General features: G+C 38.4%; 1 protein-coding gene and 1 long non-coding RNA gene across 2 annotated transcripts; both read left to right on the top strand.

Annotated features, from left to right (window-relative positions):
* Positions 1 to 7,025: 7,025 nt before the first annotated feature.
* soat2 (sterol O-acyltransferase 2) lies at positions 7,026 to 17,436 on the top strand. Its single transcript, XM_079342065.1, has 16 exons — positions 7,026 to 7,104; positions 7,354 to 7,445; positions 7,854 to 7,912; positions 8,153 to 8,292; positions 8,410 to 8,463; positions 8,894 to 9,001; positions 9,819 to 10,101; positions 11,276 to 11,351; positions 12,141 to 12,225; positions 12,810 to 12,855; positions 13,030 to 13,159; positions 13,562 to 13,659; positions 14,525 to 14,623; positions 14,845 to 14,980; positions 15,560 to 15,705; positions 17,044 to 17,436. The coding sequence occupies exons 2-16, from the start codon at positions 7,367 to 7,369 to the stop codon at positions 17,098 to 17,100; spliced, it is 1,596 nt and encodes a 531-aa protein (XP_079198191.1). The 5' UTR covers positions 7,026 to 7,104; positions 7,354 to 7,366; the 3' UTR covers positions 17,101 to 17,436.
* A 69-nt stretch (positions 17,437 to 17,505) lies between these two features.
* LOC306822085 lies at positions 17,506 to 19,743 on the top strand. The gene is made up of 2 exons (XR_013778852.1): positions 17,506 to 18,708; positions 18,804 to 19,743. It is a non-coding gene; the product is annotated as an uncharacterized lncRNA (long non-coding RNA).
* Positions 19,744 to 21,098: the final 1,355 nt, after the last annotated feature.

The raw sequence follows: 21,098 nt of genomic DNA, 5'->3' as shown, positions 1-21,098 counted from the left end.
GGAGTACCGTAAATTCCGTACTATTGAGCGCACCTGGATATAAGCCGCACCGGCTAAAAATAAGTAAATAAATGTATTTGTACATATATAAGCCGCACTTGATTATAAGCCGCAGGTGTCCACGTTATAACAAGAGCTATTTACACAGACGTAGGCTACCGGTAACATCCGCAAATACTGTAGCGTCCGTACGGACGTTAAAGGACGACGAGAGCGTTCAAATAATAACTTTTAATAACCCGATCACTGTCGGCCGTGACCACGCCGTTTACAGCAGAGAGCAACACATAACTTGCCGTAACAATCCAACTCTCTCCCCCAGCGTTCTCTCATACAGCCACTCAACACGTTCTCGCTGGTGCATTCATGACTCTCCACATAATCGGAATTATGAACACATTATCAACTACTGACTTTACAACATGAACCGTTACAATACGAAGCCTAGCCGACGGTGTCTGTAACACGGCTGATGAAAAAGATGACCGTAATATATTTCACAAGAAAACGTCCATCCATTCACTGCCTCAGAATGACTTCATTACTCACTTCCTCAGTCTCTGTTGTCGCTGTCAGTGTCATCTTAACGTGCAGCAGCTCTGTTAGCTTCTTTGACAGCCAGCTCGATCGCCTTTAACTTGAAAGCTGCATCATATGTATTTCTCCGTGTGTTTTCCATCATGAGGGTGCGTGCATGAAGCGCAAAATGACTGATATTAAGATCCGACGTGACGAAGTCAAATGTTTTTGCGGCAGAAGCTCATTGTCCCCCAAGAAAAATCCATGCATTAGCCGCACCGGAGTAGAAGCCGCAGTGCTCGAAGTGTGAGAAAAAAGTAGCGGTTTATAGTCCGGAATTTACGGTAGTTGAAAATGGGCCATGCCTTGATACAGACAATTTATATGATTTAAAATGGAGCAAAGACAAGTTAGCTCCACACGTTCAATATCAGGCACCTTACAAGTCTTAGACAACCTTTTTGTATTTTGTTACTCTTACAGAATGTTTTGCAGAAAGTTTAATTTAATATAACTAAGTTGTTCTTATGTTACAACATAGTAGATCAAACCAAATTAGTCCTCCTCCTTAAGAAGTTTTTCAATCACACTTTTCATAAAAACTTGAAAACTTAAAAAGTGTTCAACATCAGTCATCCACAGAACGTCTGACTTTAGCTACACTGCACTGGTTTGAACTCGTCTGAAAAGCCACTTAATCAAGTGTTAGAAGAAGATTTCTGATTGTTTTAAAAGACTGTGCTGTATTAAAGAGACTTACAAGCTGTCAATTATTCCTGCAAGACTTGCCTGTTAGGGATCGTCTGTGTAATGTTTAGTCATTGTCATGACAACCAAAAGCATGGCTGAAAGGGGGAAAAATATTTGTGTAGCAACTATTTTTATACTGTTAATTATATTTAAAAATACATCTATTAATGATCATTTGCTCTGTTTCAAATGTTATTTATTTCCTATTTTTACCTAACTTATAGGAGGTGATGAATGTGAAGCATGTGGGGTTTTTTTCTGTAATTGTTTCCTGTTGACCTTGTTTCTGACACTGCAGAATGCTTTGGATTTCATGAAGTGAAAATGTGTGTTGAAATGTGGATTTGTTTAAGAGATGGTTAATCTTATATGGTTCTTTATGAACCTCCTCAGACTGAAACCAAAGCCCTGTCTTGAGTGACTCATTTCCGGATGATGCTCTTCAGTAGTCCATACAACCTCAAAGGTTACTGTAGGTTATCAAGAGCTGATATAGTCCTGTCTCATCCCTCTGACACACACACACACACACACACACACACACACACACACACACACACACACACACAAATTCAGATAAAGCACCTCATCAGCAAATGAGGTATTTGACCTTTGATGCCAAAATATAGACATGTTGCATGTTCTGTATAACTTGGGTGCAGTTTCAGCCGATAAGGTAGTTGACTCTTGACAGATTCGCTGATGGTCTCTTACTTCACGCTGCCTCCGATGCTCTCTGTTTACCTCCTGATCAGCCAGTCAGGGGGAGAGAGTCAGGGGTGACGGCATAAGGGCCTTTGTGTGTGTGTGTGTGTGTGTGTGTGTATTTTAGGATTAAATAGGACCTGCATCTTCTTAACGAAGACTCTTATTTTTCGACTTCATTTACAGCGTATAGTTTGTATATATAGGATATCAATGAACTATTTACAGGGTGTTAACTGTGTTTGCATAATGGATGAGTTTCAGAAAGCGGTTGTAAAAAAAAAAAAATTGGAGCGCCTTAAAAAAAAAAAGTTAGTTTTTGAGGAGGAATTGAGGAGTTCAAAGAGAATTAAGCACCATTGGGACTTTTTTCTGTCCTATTTTAAAGCAGGAGCTAAAAAGGTTCTACTTAACGGAGCTCGAAGAACTCAAATAGTTCACAGTTCCTGAGGTGCGGAGTGAATGAAAAAAGAAGGAGGGTTCAAAGTGTTACTAGTACTATGTAGAAGTTATTATTAAATAATTCAAGGTCCAGTGAGGGGAATCAGTCTCAGGAGCCATGCCAATAAAAAATCCAGACAAAATTACCTCTGAGAGAAAATGTAAGTAGACATATGTCCCCGCAAAAGTCACAGACATCCCAGTATCCCAGAACAAAGAAGCGTTTCTGTTTTTCTGCTACATTAGTTTTGATTGTGAGGTGGATATTTCATCAGATTTCATATTATATTACTGCATCCTCTATACTGCCCTCTAAAGTTTAGTTCTTCATGGTTACCCTGTAAATACTTTATAACATCCTCTATACAAAATATTTCACTGTAAAGAACGCTTGATCTAAAATATTACTAAGAGACTATTTTCTTAATACATTAAGGCTTATCAAAAACATGAAGCACTTTATCACACTTTTCTTTTTCTTCTTTGTCACTCTCAAAAAGCCTTTAGAGTGTTTAACACTGTTGGTGAATTGATTTTGTCAAAAGGGATAAAAAAAGGTCACTGACCTACAGAAACTTTACATCATCACTGCAGTTGAGTGTGTTTACACAACCTGTAGAAACCGTGAGTTGAATGTGAATGGATTTTTTATGTCAATGAAGACAACAAAGAAAACAACTTTTCTCCTGACATGCACTAAAGTCGTGTACTGAACTGTTGGTGTCTGGACGATTGAGTGTATAATGTTATATTTTCAGTCTTATTGGGTTTTTAGTTTTTTTTGTCTAACTGTAACCAATCTGAAAATATTCTGGCAAGGTAAATAAAGTGTGAAACTGTAGCCTAATTATGCAGGACTAAAAACAATGACAAGGATGGAAGGGTGGTTTTAAAAAACGTTGAGATGTAAGTGTTTGTTTGTACTTTTGTGCGTTGGTTGGTTTGTTTATGGCGTGACTTAGTGCATGAAGTGCTTTCTTCTGTAGCTGCTGAGAAACAGTACTGGTGTCTCATAAAACTCCTTTCAATAAACATGATTCTGTGTACATATTGTAATTATGCTCTCTTGTTATGACTCTAGTTTGTCTCTAAGCATTTTGATGGCACATTCATTGAATACCACAATCCTTATGGTCATGAATATACATAAAGTTACAAGTCATTTTAGATTTGGATTTCTCACACAGACTGATTTCTTCCATCAAGTAAGATGATGATGCTAAAGTACAACATACTATATGGCACACAGTTTCTTTAAAAAGAGAAAACTAGTGTGTGCTTATCTAAGTGCAAACAGGTGCATAACAAAAATATCCTCAATGCTCCCAATGAGCACATTTATTCTAAACAACAAAGTTTCCATCCAAAGAGATCCTCCAGAAGACTTCCTCAAGCCTGAGGAGGATGTTTTTGAATCGAAACGTTCCCGTTTGAAATACACCTGTGTATTGGGAGCTGAGCAGTGTGCAGACCTTTCTCTTTTTTTCTGCACATAATGTGTCTCTCTCATTCAGATATCAAAACTACGCATGTCCACTTAATGTTTTTACAAAAGCACAATTTGAGTCCAAGGCAAATTTCCCCAAGGGGACAATAAAGTGTATTGTATTTTATAAGAGAGCAATGAGAAGTAACACCTGCTATCAACATTTAAACAAGTTATACTGGCAACTATAACTCTCATCAGTTATGATTCAGCATCAGCATTTGTCGATCTAGCAATATGTAGGATTGATACAAAAACAATTAGTATTTAGAGATACAGACATTTTACCCATTCCTATAGACCCACAGTATATCCAAAGGTAAAGTTTGTTATAACTGCGCCACAGTTCAGCTCTATTCAACCTCATTCATCTTTGGACTCCCCAGGGCTTCAGCAATACATGCACTAAATGTGACGGCAATAAAACCATCGAGAAATCCAAGGGACAGACAGACCCTCACAAAACACATTCAAATTATGCTCAGTCCATATTAGACATTAACGTTGACAAAGACATGGGTTTGTTTGTCTTTGTGACTGTGCCTCCTGCTCCTGTGTGCTGTGATGAACTCTAACCTAACTTTGTTCTAATTAGCGTCAAAGTTAAACAGAGGCTCGGACATGAAGAGTAAGGTAAAAATAAACAACCGCTTGGACAACCTGTTCGAGGGACAAAAATACCTCTCAATGAAACAAAACATCCAAATGAGGCGCTTGTTGTGTTTCCAGCCACAGACTAAATGAACTTTGCCATCATTCTAGTTTTATTGCATCATGCATGGCTGGACTATATTTGTAATAGGCAAATAAACTGCTGTTATAAACAGACGGCTGTTTCCTCAGTAAAGTTCTGCATGTAAATAAGACACTAGGTAAAGATGTACAAAGTTCAACTTTTTAAAAACAATACACCTTTTTGTCATTTCATGATTCAGAATGTATTAATATTCTGTATCACGGCTATTCAGAAGCGTTATTTTGTCTATTCTCATATTTATGAGTCCTGAAGACAACTTTCCACATCAGTTTCAGATTTAGTGGAAAAACATCTCCTACCTTCAGGTCTTCAAATTGTGTTGAAGGGCGCTGAACTTATTTTTCTTATAACTTGTTTTTCTTTTTGGCATCGTGAAGGTCAAACATCCAGGCAAAAGGACTTTATGCAGTTTTAAGTGAATGTGGGCTTTTGAAAATCTTCACAAATATATTTTTTTAAAGTGGTTATTCAAATCAGCAAAATGTATTATTTTTTTTACTTTGCTTCGATAAGTCCTTGTAGTAATCTTTTCACCTGGATGTCTGAGAACCTTCACTGACAAACCTGTTCAGAAGAGCCTCAAAGAAAGTGCCAAAAAGCCAATAACTTCAATAAGTTATACATTTTACAATAACAGTTTATGGCTGACTTTGCTGTTCTTCAGCATGACCTCACACACCCAGCAGAGGAGGTGAAGGGAAGGTTGGACAGTCGAGGGCCTGTCCTGCCCAAGGTCCAGGAGTCAAAAGGTCCAAAGTGCAGAAAATCTGATGAGGACTGAGCGAGGACACAGATCACAAGAGGAGTAAAAACACTCCAGCCGCGCTCTCTCTCTCTCAGTGGGAAACATTGATTGAATCAGACCCTTTCATCCAGAGGACTGCTGAGTAAACCTGAGGCTACAAGACGCTGTGAGTAGGAATCTGAGCGCAAGACAGACATCATGGACATCCCATCTGTATGACACATGTTGGTCTTATGTCTTCAAATCTGTGGTTTCTACCTTACTCCAAATTTATTGCACAACAAATGATAAAAATGAAGATGAGAGGTAACTCTGGGACTGCTGAAGCTTCTGAGTTTGTACTGACAACGATCAAGGAGGGAAGATCAAAACAAACTTTACTACCAATATGATTCTTCCCATTTTTATTACTTTTGAGGACTTAAGATAGTGGACTAGCTTTTATATTAGTAGTGTTCTGACCTAAACGTAACCTATTTCCACTCGTCAATTAGAAACTTTTATATTCAATTTTATTAAAAAGATAATATTATTTCTTTGGAAAAGTTTGTTTCCTAAAAGGATAAGTAGATTTTTTTTAATCTAACTGATAACTTATTTTATTGTAATCAAATCAAAGTTATTACAATCAGCAAAATCCAGTTTGGTATTTACTGATAAAGTTGCTCATTGTAGGCGAGGCAAAGAGAGTAAAGTCAGCCAGGCTGGAAATGGACCAGCAGAAAAGAGGATAATCCAATAAATGTGTTTTCCTACACATGACCGATCATGTTCCCTGAAAGCATCTTCAATCTACCTGAAGAAAAGTCACTGCAGAAGAGATTATCGGCACAAAAACATGGTGATTGTCGTTCCATTGTACGCCATGCCAGCGTCTTCAGCAGCATGTTTAGTCTATATCTTCACAAAGCTTATCTGCTATGTTGACATTTCTTCTCAGGAGTGATCAAACTGCAGGGATTAGAAAACCAGGTCACTCTGGGTCTTTCACCCCTCAGTGACGTTAACCCAATGTCCCTGTCAGACGTCTGTTTATCTGATCTGTAGTGTGTGAACTTCGACAGGGGACAGGCAAGCCGGCTGTCATTTGTTTACAGTGGTTAGATTGGGGTTACAATGATTAGTGATAACACACTTGTAACAGTAAGGTAAGGTAAAGGTAACCATCGTTCAAACCCTTTATCTATACGTTTCTGTTTTCTGTGCAGGAGGTAGTGCACTGTTTCTCTCTGCGATTCTTACCTCACTGGGACTGGAGCTCCCCAGTCATACACAATGATTTGTTGGTATGAGGCAACCTGACAGCAAAGGGCCTGCATGACTTACTGATAAGTCTGAATTTATTGTTTAATACTGACTCATCATCACTATCACAAAGGACTAAAAACTTTTCCAAGACTTCCCTCTATGGGTTTAAAGTTTCATCAGTGATGTCACTGGTCTTTAAGGGCAAATTCCTCTCCAGGTTGCTGACTGTGGCTTTAGCCGAAATTGTAACCAGGAACTGAGCCATGTATGGATTCAGAGAGTTTAAAATAAGCTCAACCGGTTGATCTATAGTTTTTCCTGTCCCTCTTTCTGTATCTGTATTCAAAACAGACACCACAGGTCAGATGATGGCCGCTTTAATAAGTTGATTTTCCATAAATGCAGAACTTGTATTAGTTTGTAAATGACATCATTGAGCTGTTTATAGGACAGGTATGTGTGCACATACAAGGGTTATGATTGGTTTTAAAATACTCTAAAAGAAAAGAAATAGTAGGCTTAAAACAAGTACAACAAATTAGAGAAAGGTACTAAAACTCAAACTGCTACATAGCCTACAGGGATAAACATATATGAATTAACACATTATATATTTATGAACATAAATACAACAACACCTGAAAACAGTGGTGAAACAGTGTTGACTAACCTACATGTTTTTTTTGTCCTTCTGCGTCACAGTATTTACAAAACCATGACGACCGCTGAGACACCAAATGGACTTCGCCAGCGAAACATCAAATCTCATCAGACTGAGGAGATCCTCGGTCATGGTATGTATTGATATAAAATAACATGATTTGTGTAACTGGCCTGTATTTGTCCTTATTGCATTTTTATCCATGTGCTTAAAGTCTCTTTTTTTGCGTAATCCTCTGTGTTCATGTTTTTTTAATCAACTAACAATTCAAACAAGTAATTAAACACAAATATGTACAAGATTAAATAGACTAATAGTGTGGTGGTGAGTAGTGCAAAAGGATGAAGAAGTAAACATGAGGTAGTTATCTTTACAGTAAGTACATTATAGTGTGTGTAGATCACTTAAATTAAATAATACATGTACATTCACAGTGACAGATAAGTGGACTCGTGGAATTTTTAAATAGAAGATGGGATTTTTCAGTTTTGTACTAAATACTAATCACACAATTTATGATTTTTACTCACTTTCACTTCAGTTGGGGGCCATAATAGCTTACACGAAGAAGAGCTAAGGCAGTGGGAGAAACATGTACAGGTGAGTCATAACTCTACTCATTGCAATTAATACACCTGACAGCCTCTCTGTTCTGTAGTATCTACTCAGTCTTAGTCCTTCTGAGAGTAGATATAGATGTTATGGCTGTGTTGTGTAATCAAAATATAGTGTTTTAAAAGTTTGCAAAATATTATTTGTTACAATTTAGAGAATTGGCTGAGTTAAAAAAGCTATAAACATATGTTTTAAAACGTTTTTGTCTTGTGTGTCCTCCTGCAGAAGGTGAAACTGAAAGTCCTGGAGCAGGTCCAGGATCAGCTCAGTCACATCCTAGACAAAGCTCTGACTGAGTCTGTTCAGCCTTTTACAAAAAAACATCCAACACCAAATGGAAAGACGACCAAAACGCCCTCATCCAGGTGAGGAGCAGGAGAGGACATTCTCAAGTGAAACTGTTCTAGAAATGAGCTACGCGTATGTGACTAAAAGTTCAATAAAATGTGCTTGTCTCTGTTTTCTGTGTCCTTCGGTTTTAGATCTCAAAGAATGGATGACGGCAAAGTGTTTATGGACAGGCCGTCACTGTTGGAGTGAGTATGAAGGACTGGAAGTCTATTTCTAATTTAGAGAAGAAGAAAATCTTGCAAGGAGCAGACAGTGTGAACTTTAATAACTTACAATGATTGGCAGTATTGAAACATCCAGCAATTACTGTGTTGATTAGTCACTCAGTCAGTGAATGTTGGTAAATAGTGAGAATCACTAATCACAATTTTTCAAATCCCAGGGTTACATCCTGAAATATCTTGTCATGTCAACTAACAAATTAAAAAGACAAAATATTGAATTTGAGACAGATACTCAAACTGTGCAGAGAGCAATAGTTATTATGTATGCAAACGAGTATTTTACTGGTGAATAAACCTCTTGAGTTTAAATAAATACAATAAAGAGGGACATTTTAATGACAGTATTTTTTACAGATGTTTTTCTGTCTTTGTCTTTCTTCTTCTCCACCAGTGAACTTTTTGAGATCAACCACATCAGGACAATCTATCACATGTTCATTGCTGTCCTGCTCATATTCTGCCTGAGTACTCTCGCAGTTGATTACATCGACGAGGGCAGGTCAGTTTCCTGAGTTAATTTAGGTGTGTGTGTCTGTCACTCTGGAAATGTGTGTGTTTTGCCACACTGACATGTATCAAACTCCATGACCCTGAACTGCCTCTAATTACCCTGAAGGCTTGAAAAAAAACGTTTTCCTCAATACTTATCGTCTTTTTATTCTCCTCACTGTGTCCCTTCCTCCTTCTCTGCCTGCCTCTCTGCTCATCTGGCAGCAGACAGATAGAGCAATCAATCCCTCCGAGTATTTCATCTGCTGCTTTGGGCAGCTCTGTAATGATTTGGTTGCTGTTCGCAGTTGCCGGGTTGTGAGTTTAATTCTTATGATTCCCTGTGGAGTGAGTGCCAGCGGATAACTCACTCCACTGTGTGCAAGTTATTTAAAACATTCACCCTTGGTTAGCATCGATTTTAATACGACTAAATTAATACAATAAAATGTAATAATATCACACTTCCAAGTGTACCGTGTTGAATCATAGAGCTCCTTTGACATGCTGCAATGATTGGGTGTTAAAAATCCATTATTGTTATCACCAGAGGCGTCTATTTCAGAAATTGGGGGAAAAATCTGAAACGTATTTAACTACGCCGGCTGTTTATTAAAACCATTCATGCTTTAAAATCGTTACCATTTTACTCAATAGTCCAGTTTAAAGCTATAAAACAAACCCCACTGGCAAATAGAGTGCACCACCGAAATGTATTAGATTTTTTACAACCATGTTTTGGGATTTTGAATTGTTCTGGTTCAGGAGCTAAGATTATTTTTAGCTTATCTACTGTTATTATACTTTCTTTTTGTATGCTCTCCCAGGTTGGTCCTGGAGTTTGATATGCTGTTCTTTGCCTTTGGGAAGCTGCAGACAGTCACCCTGGCCTGGTTTGTGATGTTTTTCTACACCCTGTTTGTCCCCTACTGCTCCCTGGTGCTCTGGGGGTCTATGTACCACAGATTCCCCTCTAAGTTGGGTCTGTCCCTCAGCATGGGACTGGTCCTGTCTGCAGTGCAGTACTGCGTACTGGGACATTTTCCCATCCATGTGGTTGTACACCACCAGCTGCCACCGGCTTCGCGGTTCATTGTGATACTGGAGCAGGTGAGTTTTGGATTTTGGATTGTCTTAAGATATTTGGAGGGAATAATCATCCACATGATGCCTTACTTATGCATTTTCATGACAGATGATTATAATCAAATGGCAAATTTATTTGTGAATATTTTGGAATGTAGCGCACGAATTGTTTAAACCAAATCAACATTTGTACCACTGTACTAAAATCTTCCAACTATATATGATATCCTGCTAAAGTATCTCTACCTGAATTTCTTACCAAATTTACTGCAGTTTGAGGAATTCCCAGTTTATGTTCATTTAGGTAATAATTCTAATCTCTACGCTGATATTGGGTTGCAAATGCATCTGTAAAAAATGACTGACTTACTCCTGAGGTTGAATCTTTACATTGAAAAGTGAAAACAAAAAACAAAACCATGTACTGTAGATAACATGAAATCTTAATGTTGGTAGTCAACATCATAAATGCAGCCCTTCTTTTCCTCCAGCAGCTGTAAAGCTTGCTGAGCAGAGATTGGAGACTTCCTGCAGGAAAAGCACCAAAGGGACAGTAGATATCAGTGTAGCCAACGTCTGAACTTCGTGGACCCACACTGCACACTGTAATACCTCCTCATCCCATTTATTACTCTGGCCATGGTCTCCGAAAATCGTCTTAGTGTTAAGATCAGTTTAGCTCCATTCAATGGAGTGAGATAATCCCAATGCTTTGGTGCTTTTGGGAAACCACTTTCTGGTCCTCAATTGACCTGCATCCAATCCAGCTGTTTTATATTCTATTGCTGCACATTCTTTATTGACCTGATTTTATTATGAGTTGTTTTTATGATGACTTCCTGAAAAAGTCATCAGTTCCTGCTGTACAGTGTAAGGATTGTTGACATGTCACGTCTGAACTACAGTTCTAACACGCTAAAATGATAAACCACTTCTCCAGTTCTTTTTCTGACACCTACCTACCTAATAGTTCCCATTAGCTGTTCTTCCTCTTGACTATTTACAGACAATAGAGAACTGTCTCAATCATAAATCACACGCTCAGTAAACACAGAAATGTGAGATTGAGGCCATGATGATGTAGGATGTCCACTTCAGGCCCATTGAAAACTCACACAGTAAACATGGTCGATAGAGAGGCTGTTACATTGACGCATTGTGCTTCACATCTCAAAATAACCGTGTCTGTGGCCCTCAGATTCGATTCCTGATGAAGAGCTACTCTTTCATAAGAGAAACGGTCCCTGTTGTTATGAAGAATCCAACAAAAGAAGGTACGGTACTGAATTGATGTTAGCTGTATTTACTCATCATGCAGCATCATTACTCACTGTGACATTCACAGACACTGAAAAAAATGACATATACACAACTACAACAGCATGCTACCACCTAATGATTAATGCTGAAGTTAAAGCTAACAATGGATCCACCCACATACAATAAAGAAACTCAAGTATGTGCAGCCCACTGAGACTCTATTGTTGAAGCCTGTTAGTGGTGAAGAATGTGTCTCCTTTTTACTCAATCACTGCCGTGCAACAGAACAGTAAAAAATTACGAAGACTAGCTTCAAAAGAAAGGCTGCACAGTCTGCCATGAAAGATTGTTTTGTAAAAAAGATTAAAATAATTGTTAAAAAAAAAACCGCACGTTGCACTTATAGTCACGGCTTGATAATCTCTTAATGTCCTTTAGTTAAAGTTTATATGAGATTGAAGTGCAATAATTATTCTGTGGGAAAAATGAGAGGCATTAAGGCCGATAGATAATTTCACTTTTTTTTCGGACATACTCACCACTGTAATCTAATATCAGGACAATTTATTTCAAGTGCCCTTCATTAAAGCAAGGTTGTGTATCAGAATCACAAATTAGAAAGTTGACAGCTCATGTTAGTGCACATAACTAATCAAGAGAAATGAAATATTAAAGCAAATGTCAGAACCACAGACCTGAACTGATCATTTAATGGCTGAAATCTGTCACAGACATGTTTCAGATGTCTGATCTGAATCCCTCCACTTTGATCGTCAAACTTACTTACTCACTTTGCTTTTCAGGAGAAAGTCCCAGATTCCCGACATTTTCCAGCTATCTTTACTTCCTCTTCTGTCCAACCCTTATCTACAGGGAATCCTACCCTCGGTAAGACAACCACCTGACCTCTGTCCTTTTAGCTTATGTCTTGTTAACTGAAGTTACCTACAAACATGAGTGAGTGAACATGTTACAGACATGTATATTGTATGACAGCAAAGTAGTAGCATTTTGCTTTTATTTCAAGCCCAGAAAATATTGGTAAATTGTGTTAAAGTTGTAATAGTTTGAATAAAACCATCATAAACAACAATATTGTTTTTTATATTTGGAAATATATTAAGAATCTATAGAATTATATCTATAGACATTTTTTATTGTTGTTTATGATAGCAAAACTTATTTGTTTAGTTTAACTGTCCTAATATATCATAAGTAAACCTCTACTCGCCCTTTTGTCACTTCATAAGTATTAACTTAATTAGTAGGCTATAGATACTATGTTAATTGTAAACTTTTGTGCTGTAAGAGAGACCTTTTTGTCACCACATCATCCCTTAAGTAAAAAACACAACCAATTTCATGTCTTAAAACATAGTTTTGTAATGCCACGTAACATGTTTGACCTACATTTTGTCCAATCATAAGTGTAAAAATAAAATGTGAAATAAATGTCTTGTATTTTATTACAGTAACAACCACATTCGATGGAAATATGTTGGCATCACACTTGGAATGGTAAGATTACGTCTTGGGCGTTGAGAGTTAATTTTTGGTTTCCCCAGTCATAATCTAGAGTTGCTTCTTTTATCTCTCATATCACTACTATCTCCAGATTTATACCTCTGAATCCAAAGCTGTTCTAAGGTCCTATTTCTAACTTGTATTTACATTTAAACAAACAATTTGCAGATCTTGGGATGTCTGTTTTATGGCTACTTCATCCTGGTCCGCCTGTGTATTCCTGTCTTCAGACCTGCGACCAACCAGCCTTTTAGTAAAAGGACGATGGTTCTGGCTGTGTTCCACTCAATATTACCAGGTATTGTACTTCCAACTCTATGTATTCACCCGCTCTCTCTTCTGTCTGTGAGTGTGGAAGAGACCCAGTGAAAGATCAGGAAATTATAAGGAAGTTACGTATGTCAACACATAAATTAAATGGCATTTGTAACATCACTTCTGCTAACAACCTTTATGATCTCATATCTTTATAGTTTAGATGTCTCTTTTATTTTCATATCCGTGACAGTGATAACATTAAAGATGTTGTTATGCAGTCAGATACAGGTATTACTCCATTTAATTAAATAGCTTACCGAGTAAGTGCTGATAGAGCAACAGTGTCAAGATGCATTTCTTATGAGAAGGCTGGGAGTAGTGCCTCGAATAAAAGTGATCCTAATAAACCCTCCTTGTCTGACTCTGTCTCTTTCTCTCTCAGGTATAATGCTCCTGCTGTTGTGTTTCTTCGCCTTCTTGCACTGCTGGCTCAACCTCTTTGGGGAGCTGCTGCGTTTTGCTGACAGGATGTTCTACAAGGTGTGAAACGGACAAATCTGTGTGGCATTACCTCAGATGTAGTTGCTTTTCCACATGAAAAATCAATTACAAATGCCAAGTGAAAGTGTAGTCCAGTGGCCTTAGATTCTGTTGACACGGTTTGCTGTTGAACAAAAGAACGAGCATACCAGCTTACTCTTATTGTTGACTTCTCTTACATTTTGTGCTCATGCTATTAGCTGCTTTGCTAATGTTCACGGCAAGTTTAAACGTGTTTGACTTTATAAAGAGAACGTTATAAACTGGAATACCAAAAAACTACCGCACATTATTGAACATCTGCTCCAGAAACACCTCAAACTGTACTTATTACATTTTTGTGGGAAAAAAACAAACACGCAATCTGTTCAGTCTAACTTTGAAACTAGGGAGCGAGTTAGGCTAGCTTCTTTTCTTATTACCTTTATGCTAGGCTAAGATAATCCTTACCTCGCTGCATGTCAAAGCTTAATGCACAGATGTGAAAGTGATGTCAATTTTCTCTTAATTTTATAAGGAAAAGCAAAAGTTAATTTTCAAAAATGTTGACATTCTTTTAGGAAGTAGACATAATCTGAGGGCGCCGGTCGCATAATAGTTTGTGTGCATACCCAAACCAACATGTGGTTTCTTTCCTGCATGTCATTCTCCACTCTCTCTGTCTCTGTCCTTCTGTCTGCCTGTCCTTCTGTCTGTCCGTCTGTCCTTCTGTCTGTCCGTCTGTCCGTCTGTCTGTCCGTCTGTCTGTCTGTCTGTCTCTCTCTCACTCTCTTTCTCTCTCTCAGATTTGGGTTTGTTGGCAGCCTTTTCTTTGCTTTTTTTCTATTCGCCTCACTAATTTTAACACCCTGTTCTGATTTTCCAGGATTGGTGGAATTCTACATCTTTCGCCAACTATTACCGTACCTGGAACGTGGTCGTCCATGACTGGCTATACTATTATGGATACAGAGACTTCCTCTTGGTGAGAAAAACTTAACTAAAATAATGCATAAAAACAGTTCAACAATATTTGATAAACTAAGAATAATCTGTATTTCCAAAGCAGTGTGCCACACTATGAAGTGCAAAAAGAGGTTTCACACTTGTCCTGTAATTCTAGTGACTCAAATTCCTGTGAACCAGCCTGACCCGTGAACTTTGAGCCAAAACCCTCACTATTTACTCTGTCTCTGATCCCTGCAGCTGTCGAAAAGGAAATGCCGAACAGCTGCCATGCTCTTCGTGTTCATCGTCTCTGCTGTTGTCCACGAGTACGCCTTGGCCATGGGCTTCGGCTTCTTCTATCCCGTCATGTTCTGTCTCTTTGCTGTCTTTGGAGGTGATTTTAATTCTCATTTTCTAGGGGACAATTTCACAGTTTTTATTATTTCAATGATGATACCAAGTGTTTCTGTTTCACAGACACACTTCTTATCATTATGTACTCTGGCTGGGCCGCTGAAAAGCATTTAACAACAAGTTTTGAATTAGTACAGGAAAAAAAGAGAGAGAGAGAGAGAGAGAGAGATGTAAATACTTCAAGTCTCCAACACCTCATTACAGTGCTAAAACTGAAGCTCTTTATCTGAATTGCTTGTTAAAATATGTAAATGTCCCCTTCCACACTCTGGACTCTGGCTTCAAGTTTTAGAGTTAAAATCTGTAATTGTTCACGCTCACACACATTTAGTAGCTGTTTTCAGAGGACGACTGTCATTATATTAATAGAAAGTCCACTTGTACATTATGGCCTCTCCTCTGGGAATCACTAAGTAGTTATCTGACAGAACCTTTTAGTTCCTGATCTTATTGTCCATACCTGTCCCCACTAGCTGCAGTAACACAAAGAAGATATGATTACAGTTAACTGTTGGAAAGGTCTTATAAAACAAACTTTTTCCTTGATCATTTTTCTTAGTGGTCTTCAACTTCACCATGAATGACAAGCGGCAGAGCCCTGTGTTCAACGTCATCATGTGGGCGTGTCTCTTCCTGGGTCAAGGTGTCCAGGTGTGTCTGTATTGCCAGGAGTGGTATGCACAGATACACTGCCCTCGGACTGGGGTATGTACTCCACCTATATGCAGCTGATTCTGATCTGATGATCTGCAGATGCTTTAATGTCTTTATATGTTCAATGGTTCTACATCATTTCTCTCGGATACTAAAGGGTCTGTTGGACCGTTAGTCAGGCCTTAAAAAAACCTTTAAATGCAGATGTCACTATATTTAAAAGTTACCAAAATGTGGCTGAGAACATGATTTCTGTTTGATTTCTTTACTTCATCTGAGACAGAAGCAAAGTGTCCGAGTTAAATTGATGATGAACCTGACATGAAGTCTGATTTGTGACACCTTTTTTGACAGAAAAGATTGATACATAATTGATGACACAGTGGGAGGGCTATTATATGCAGTTTGAAGGCTGAAATGTATTAGAGGATTAAATTAGATGTAAAAACTATCTTAAGGAATTAAAACATCAAAACCTTTAAAATCCTTCAAACAGGAAAAACTACTGATACAGAAACAGATCCAATGTGACTACATGTGTGATGATGTCCAACTTTAACAGCAGAATGATCTAATTAGACGACAACTTGATCCTTATACATTCATACAAGGGTCGAACATAAATTTTCTAGCAGGTGAAATAAAACTGATATTCACAGAACATTAGACCAGACTTAAATACAGAATACAACTCATAGAAACAGACTTCTTAGGTTCTTAATCAGACTGGCACAGTACTTGAGTACTTGGATGTCGGACGTCAAACACAGATCAATCTCACTAACTCCTTTCACTTGTTCATCATCCTGGATTGCCGCCAGTTCTTATCTCCGGACCTTTATGAGCATCTGTTACCACACACATACATGTCATAACGCAACTATAGCGCTTACAAAGGTCTTTAAAGAGATAACACACCCAACTCCCACACATCGGGGCACATCAAAAAGTGACATGTCAAATAATGGACTTTTGTAAAAACTCTGTCATGTTTTTAACCCTTAAAGATCCTCCTCTATAGTTCAAGTGTTTGATGTAGTCACAGCTGTAAGGGATTTGTGTGACAGCTGGGCACAGATGTACTTAACATACTTATTCCACAACAAACGACTCCCAGCTAAAGCCACACACACACACACACACACACACACACACACACACACACACACACACACACACACACACACACAAACACAATTGCTTAATACACATAACTGCTATCTATAAATAGTCGTGAAATTCTTAAAATAGGATTATCACATGATAATGAAATGGTATTAAATTATACAGATAAAATTGTAAAAAAAAAAAAAAAAAAAGGATTTACAGATAATACTAGAAGCAGGAGCCCTGTATGAATATTTTAACTCTTTGACTCTTCCTCAACAGAATAGTTTCCTGGAGTTGGTGACGCCTCGTTCCTGGTCCTGCAGCTACCATAGATGAAGCTGCCTTTGTTCTGGCCCAAAGTGATAAGAAATGTCAAGATTGGGGATTTAAAATATTTAAAATCCTGATGGACTGAAAAGGGTACAGAGACCAAAGAACTACTTGAAAGACATGTATATATATATAAGGTTTACTGTTTTTAGTGTGTAATGATTCTTTGGTTCACTTTTTTCCTTGTGTTGTTATTTAGTTTTCCTTATGTCGCTTATGTCTCAACACTGTACTAGTATTTTATTTCAGGCGGTGTGAAAGAAAATCCTGAAATGCTATTGGACTTCTTGTTTACCAAGTAGTGAAAGAATCCCATACTGCAAAAAATATATATATTGCACCTGAATCCATGAATAGCACGTATATAGACAGTCACTGTAAAGTGCTTGAGATGATGTGTTTGTTGTATTGATTTAAACACGCGAGATATGTGATGGAGATTAGAATGGGTGTAAAGAAAATATTTGACCTTCGCATACAGTCAATGCAAGCGTATTCAAAGGTAACTGCCTCTTGGCTCATATATGAAATAACAAATATGGGGGTAATATATACCTCGTCCATGCTTTTTTATTTTCTTTACCTACCTGGATGTAAATCATTAAGTGAGAAAATGTATTTAAATTGTGATATATGGTCTACAAAGCATGAAACAGAAGTTTTGTTTTTAGCTGGTATCAGCTGTTCAAACTCGTTGCAAACATGGCACAGTGAGGGCATCTGGCCTGCAGTGTGTGTTGCATGTTTAATCCTGCCTTAGTGAATGTTCAGGTGGCAGGGATTGGTCAGAAGAGCAGGTATGTTAACCAACCAACCAGAGGCAGCAGCTTCTTATCAGTGTTTCACAAAGCCTGTGTTTGTCTGCCTGCCACATCCCTCTGAATTCATACGTACCAGGAGAACAGGATTAACATTTGCATTAGTGATGTAATGTTCTGTAAACTGATATACTGTAATGCCACAGGAGCTCAGAGAGGCACAGCAAGGGCAGACGGTATCAACAGTAGAATTAAACACATTTCTGCTGACTCATCTCTTTCAGTTTTACACAAGAGTTGAAATAAATGGGCTGTCATATTTTTGGTCTTGGATGGATGGGATTATGAAGGGCAGCCGTTAATGAGACGACTCAATCCTCTCCACAGAGCTGAATCTCAAATGAAAAGGTTGCTGCTTGAATTGTAAAATTAATGAAATCACATAATCACAGCAATAACATTATATCCCCTAAATAAGGCAGAACTTAACCACTAAGAGCCAAAGGATAAGGATGACATAAATCAAATAAATAGAGGCAATGCTTCTGGCCATCTGACCAATAGAGAGCCAGGATTCACTCTCCTTTAGTTTATAGTTTCAGGATTAGGAGAGAATATTTAGTCTTTAGTTTGTTCAGTTAAAAACAGCCTAATGTGTCTCGTGTTGTTTTTGTGTACAGGACAGGTGTATTGCAAATGTGCTGTTGCTGAAAACTGAGAACATTTGCCTGCTCTTTTACAAACTGGGTTGATAAGCATTTTTAGAGTTAGCCAAACTGTTTAATTGCTGCTGTAAAATTAAAGTTGCTAAATGACACCCAAACGCTCAGTCGAAGCGAAGATTCTGCAGATCCAGGTGAGAATGATCTGTTTTTTGTCACTAAAAGTACTTCTTTTTTGATTGTAATTTGATCAGTATCTTATATATACACATATCTTTAACCTCGACAGCTACATCACAAAGGCTTGAGAATAAATGTGGAGTTGAATACAAACTTCTGCTCGGCTGGTCCCAACTCGGAAAATGGAGCAACCGCACAAAATATTTGGGTTTGGTTCTAATATTTAGATGGAAAATATGCTCAAATAGCACATGAACCAATTTTTAAAACTGATTTCATTATTTCTCTCAGCACACTGTGTCCTCCAGCGGTCTCCATGGGCTCCTGACATTAACATTTCCAGCTTCTCCGAAAACAGACGATAGAAAATAATGGGATAAACAAAACTAAGTGACATCAGAAATCCAGAGTGGGTTTTTTTATTGGTTTATCAACTGGCAAGTTTGCCAAAGCACCATAAGAAACAAACTGAGCGATAATCCGCCTTTATATATTTCCATGGCAGCAAGATGCATTCAGGAACAGTGGTTATAAAACATGAGTCAACAATACAAAGAAAACATATCACCTTCAATAAAGGGTTTAAAACATCTTCAAAGAAAAGCACAACTTAGACAGCTGCTTTCACACTCTCTTTTTTTGGAAGCTGGCTGTAACTCTCAGGGAACAGAGACTGAAATGAATCAAACACAAGCGACGCTGCCTCTGAAGCACACTGAGCAGGAGGGGGGAGGGGCCACACGCTGCAGCCATGAACAGGGATTACAGATGAACACGCAGATACTCACATACTTCTCTCTGAAATGCCAGCCAGCACAGCACTGCGCTGCTGCTGTGTGCACGTGCATCTGTCTGTGTGTGTGCGTGTGTAATCATGTGGTGGGCGGGTGTGAGTGAGCAAAATCAGCTTTGAGGAGTTGATCTGGAGCAAAGTGGCTCAGGATGCGGGCAGAGCTGTGATTTTATTCCCTAATGTTCATGAACATTTATAATCAGGGTTTAAGGGAGCACACAGGTTAGAGAGGACGGGCAGATTTTAGACCGACTCTCACAGCGTAAAATAACCATCAGAAATAAAATAAAGAACAAAACAGACTTTCAAGCATCTGTCAGCATGTAATCAAAAGAAGAGGGAAAAGATGACCTGAAATAACCTCATTAGAGAGCTGCCAGCTTAAGGACAACTAACTCTACGGTCTGCATCTTTTTCACCACTTCTTATCAAACTTTAAATGATCACAGTCTGTGTCAGACTCGTATGATCATAATGTACATCAGTGTTACTTTAGACAGGAAGAGGTGGATAGATTTCACTCATTGTAAGTGCGCAGACAGTAAATCTGTCCAACAGATTTTTGTGGGCTAGCAGCAGAGGTTAAAAGTCAAAAAAAGTCTTGGCAGTGGAAATGTGCGGCTGGAACCACATGATGACTAAGAAGACGAGGATATTGAGACTTTATCGAGTCATGTGACTGCACATCTCAGGAGACATTAACCTCAGGGATCCTACATAGTGTGGCACGACAACAACAGCGTTTCTGTTACTCTGTGTAACAAACGAGGGATTCTTTTTCACAGTACTGACTCCACTTTTCAGTCACAGAGGAACCGTTAATCGCAGAAAATAAGAAAGAAAAAAATAACACTTAAATGAGCTCGAAGCTCAAGTACAGCAAAGACGTACAATTCAGCTGGAAGTAAATCAAGTAAAAGAAGGATACAGAAGGGGCTTTGGTCCCAGTCCCATTAACGTCCAAGTGCTTCAAAAGAGCAGAACAGACTGCTGTGGAATTTTAAACAGCGGTGCTTTGCACAAAGACAAACATGACTACAGTCTTACTTACATTACGAAAATAAAATGCAAAAATCCATACAATATTTACACATTTTAACTCAGTGCATAATGGATATCGTTTCCATTTCTCTTCGTCGAAGCTATACAGTGCTGTATAGGAGACTCACTTCAGCGTTGAAGCGTCACAGGCGAGGAATGCTTGTGTTTAGAATCGGTTCTCAATTGGTCTTGGCATCACTAAGTCCTCGGCCAGAGCCTTCCTTATTAAGTAACATACAGAGACTGTTTACATGCAGAGTGTGGCCTGACTGCAGGCAGTCGGAGATCCCTGCTCGTATTAACTTTCTGGAAGCTTAACTGCTCCCATTAGCATTCATGTGACTGTCAGCGGCAGTGCTAGAGGCTAAAGCATGCAGAGACATTAAGACTTTGTTCATGTTTGTAATCAAAGAAAAGCATGCTGTTTGAGGAACGATCAATGTTTCTGTTTAGGTGAGAAAACAACCATCACTTATCAACGTTGAATCCAGCACCATTTAAAAACAGCCAAACTATTCAGCAAAGAATAACTTTGACTTATGGAAGGGAGTCCGCTCGGCCATTCTAGAA

Source organism: Symphodus melops, assembly GCF_947650265.1.
Source record: "Symphodus melops genome assembly, chromosome: 4".
NCBI classification, from domain to species: domain Eukaryota; kingdom Metazoa; phylum Chordata; class Actinopteri; order Labriformes; family Labridae; genus Symphodus; species Symphodus melops.
The sequence above is the reverse complement of the archived record's forward strand: the minus strand, read 5'-3'. Positions and strand labels throughout refer to the sequence as shown.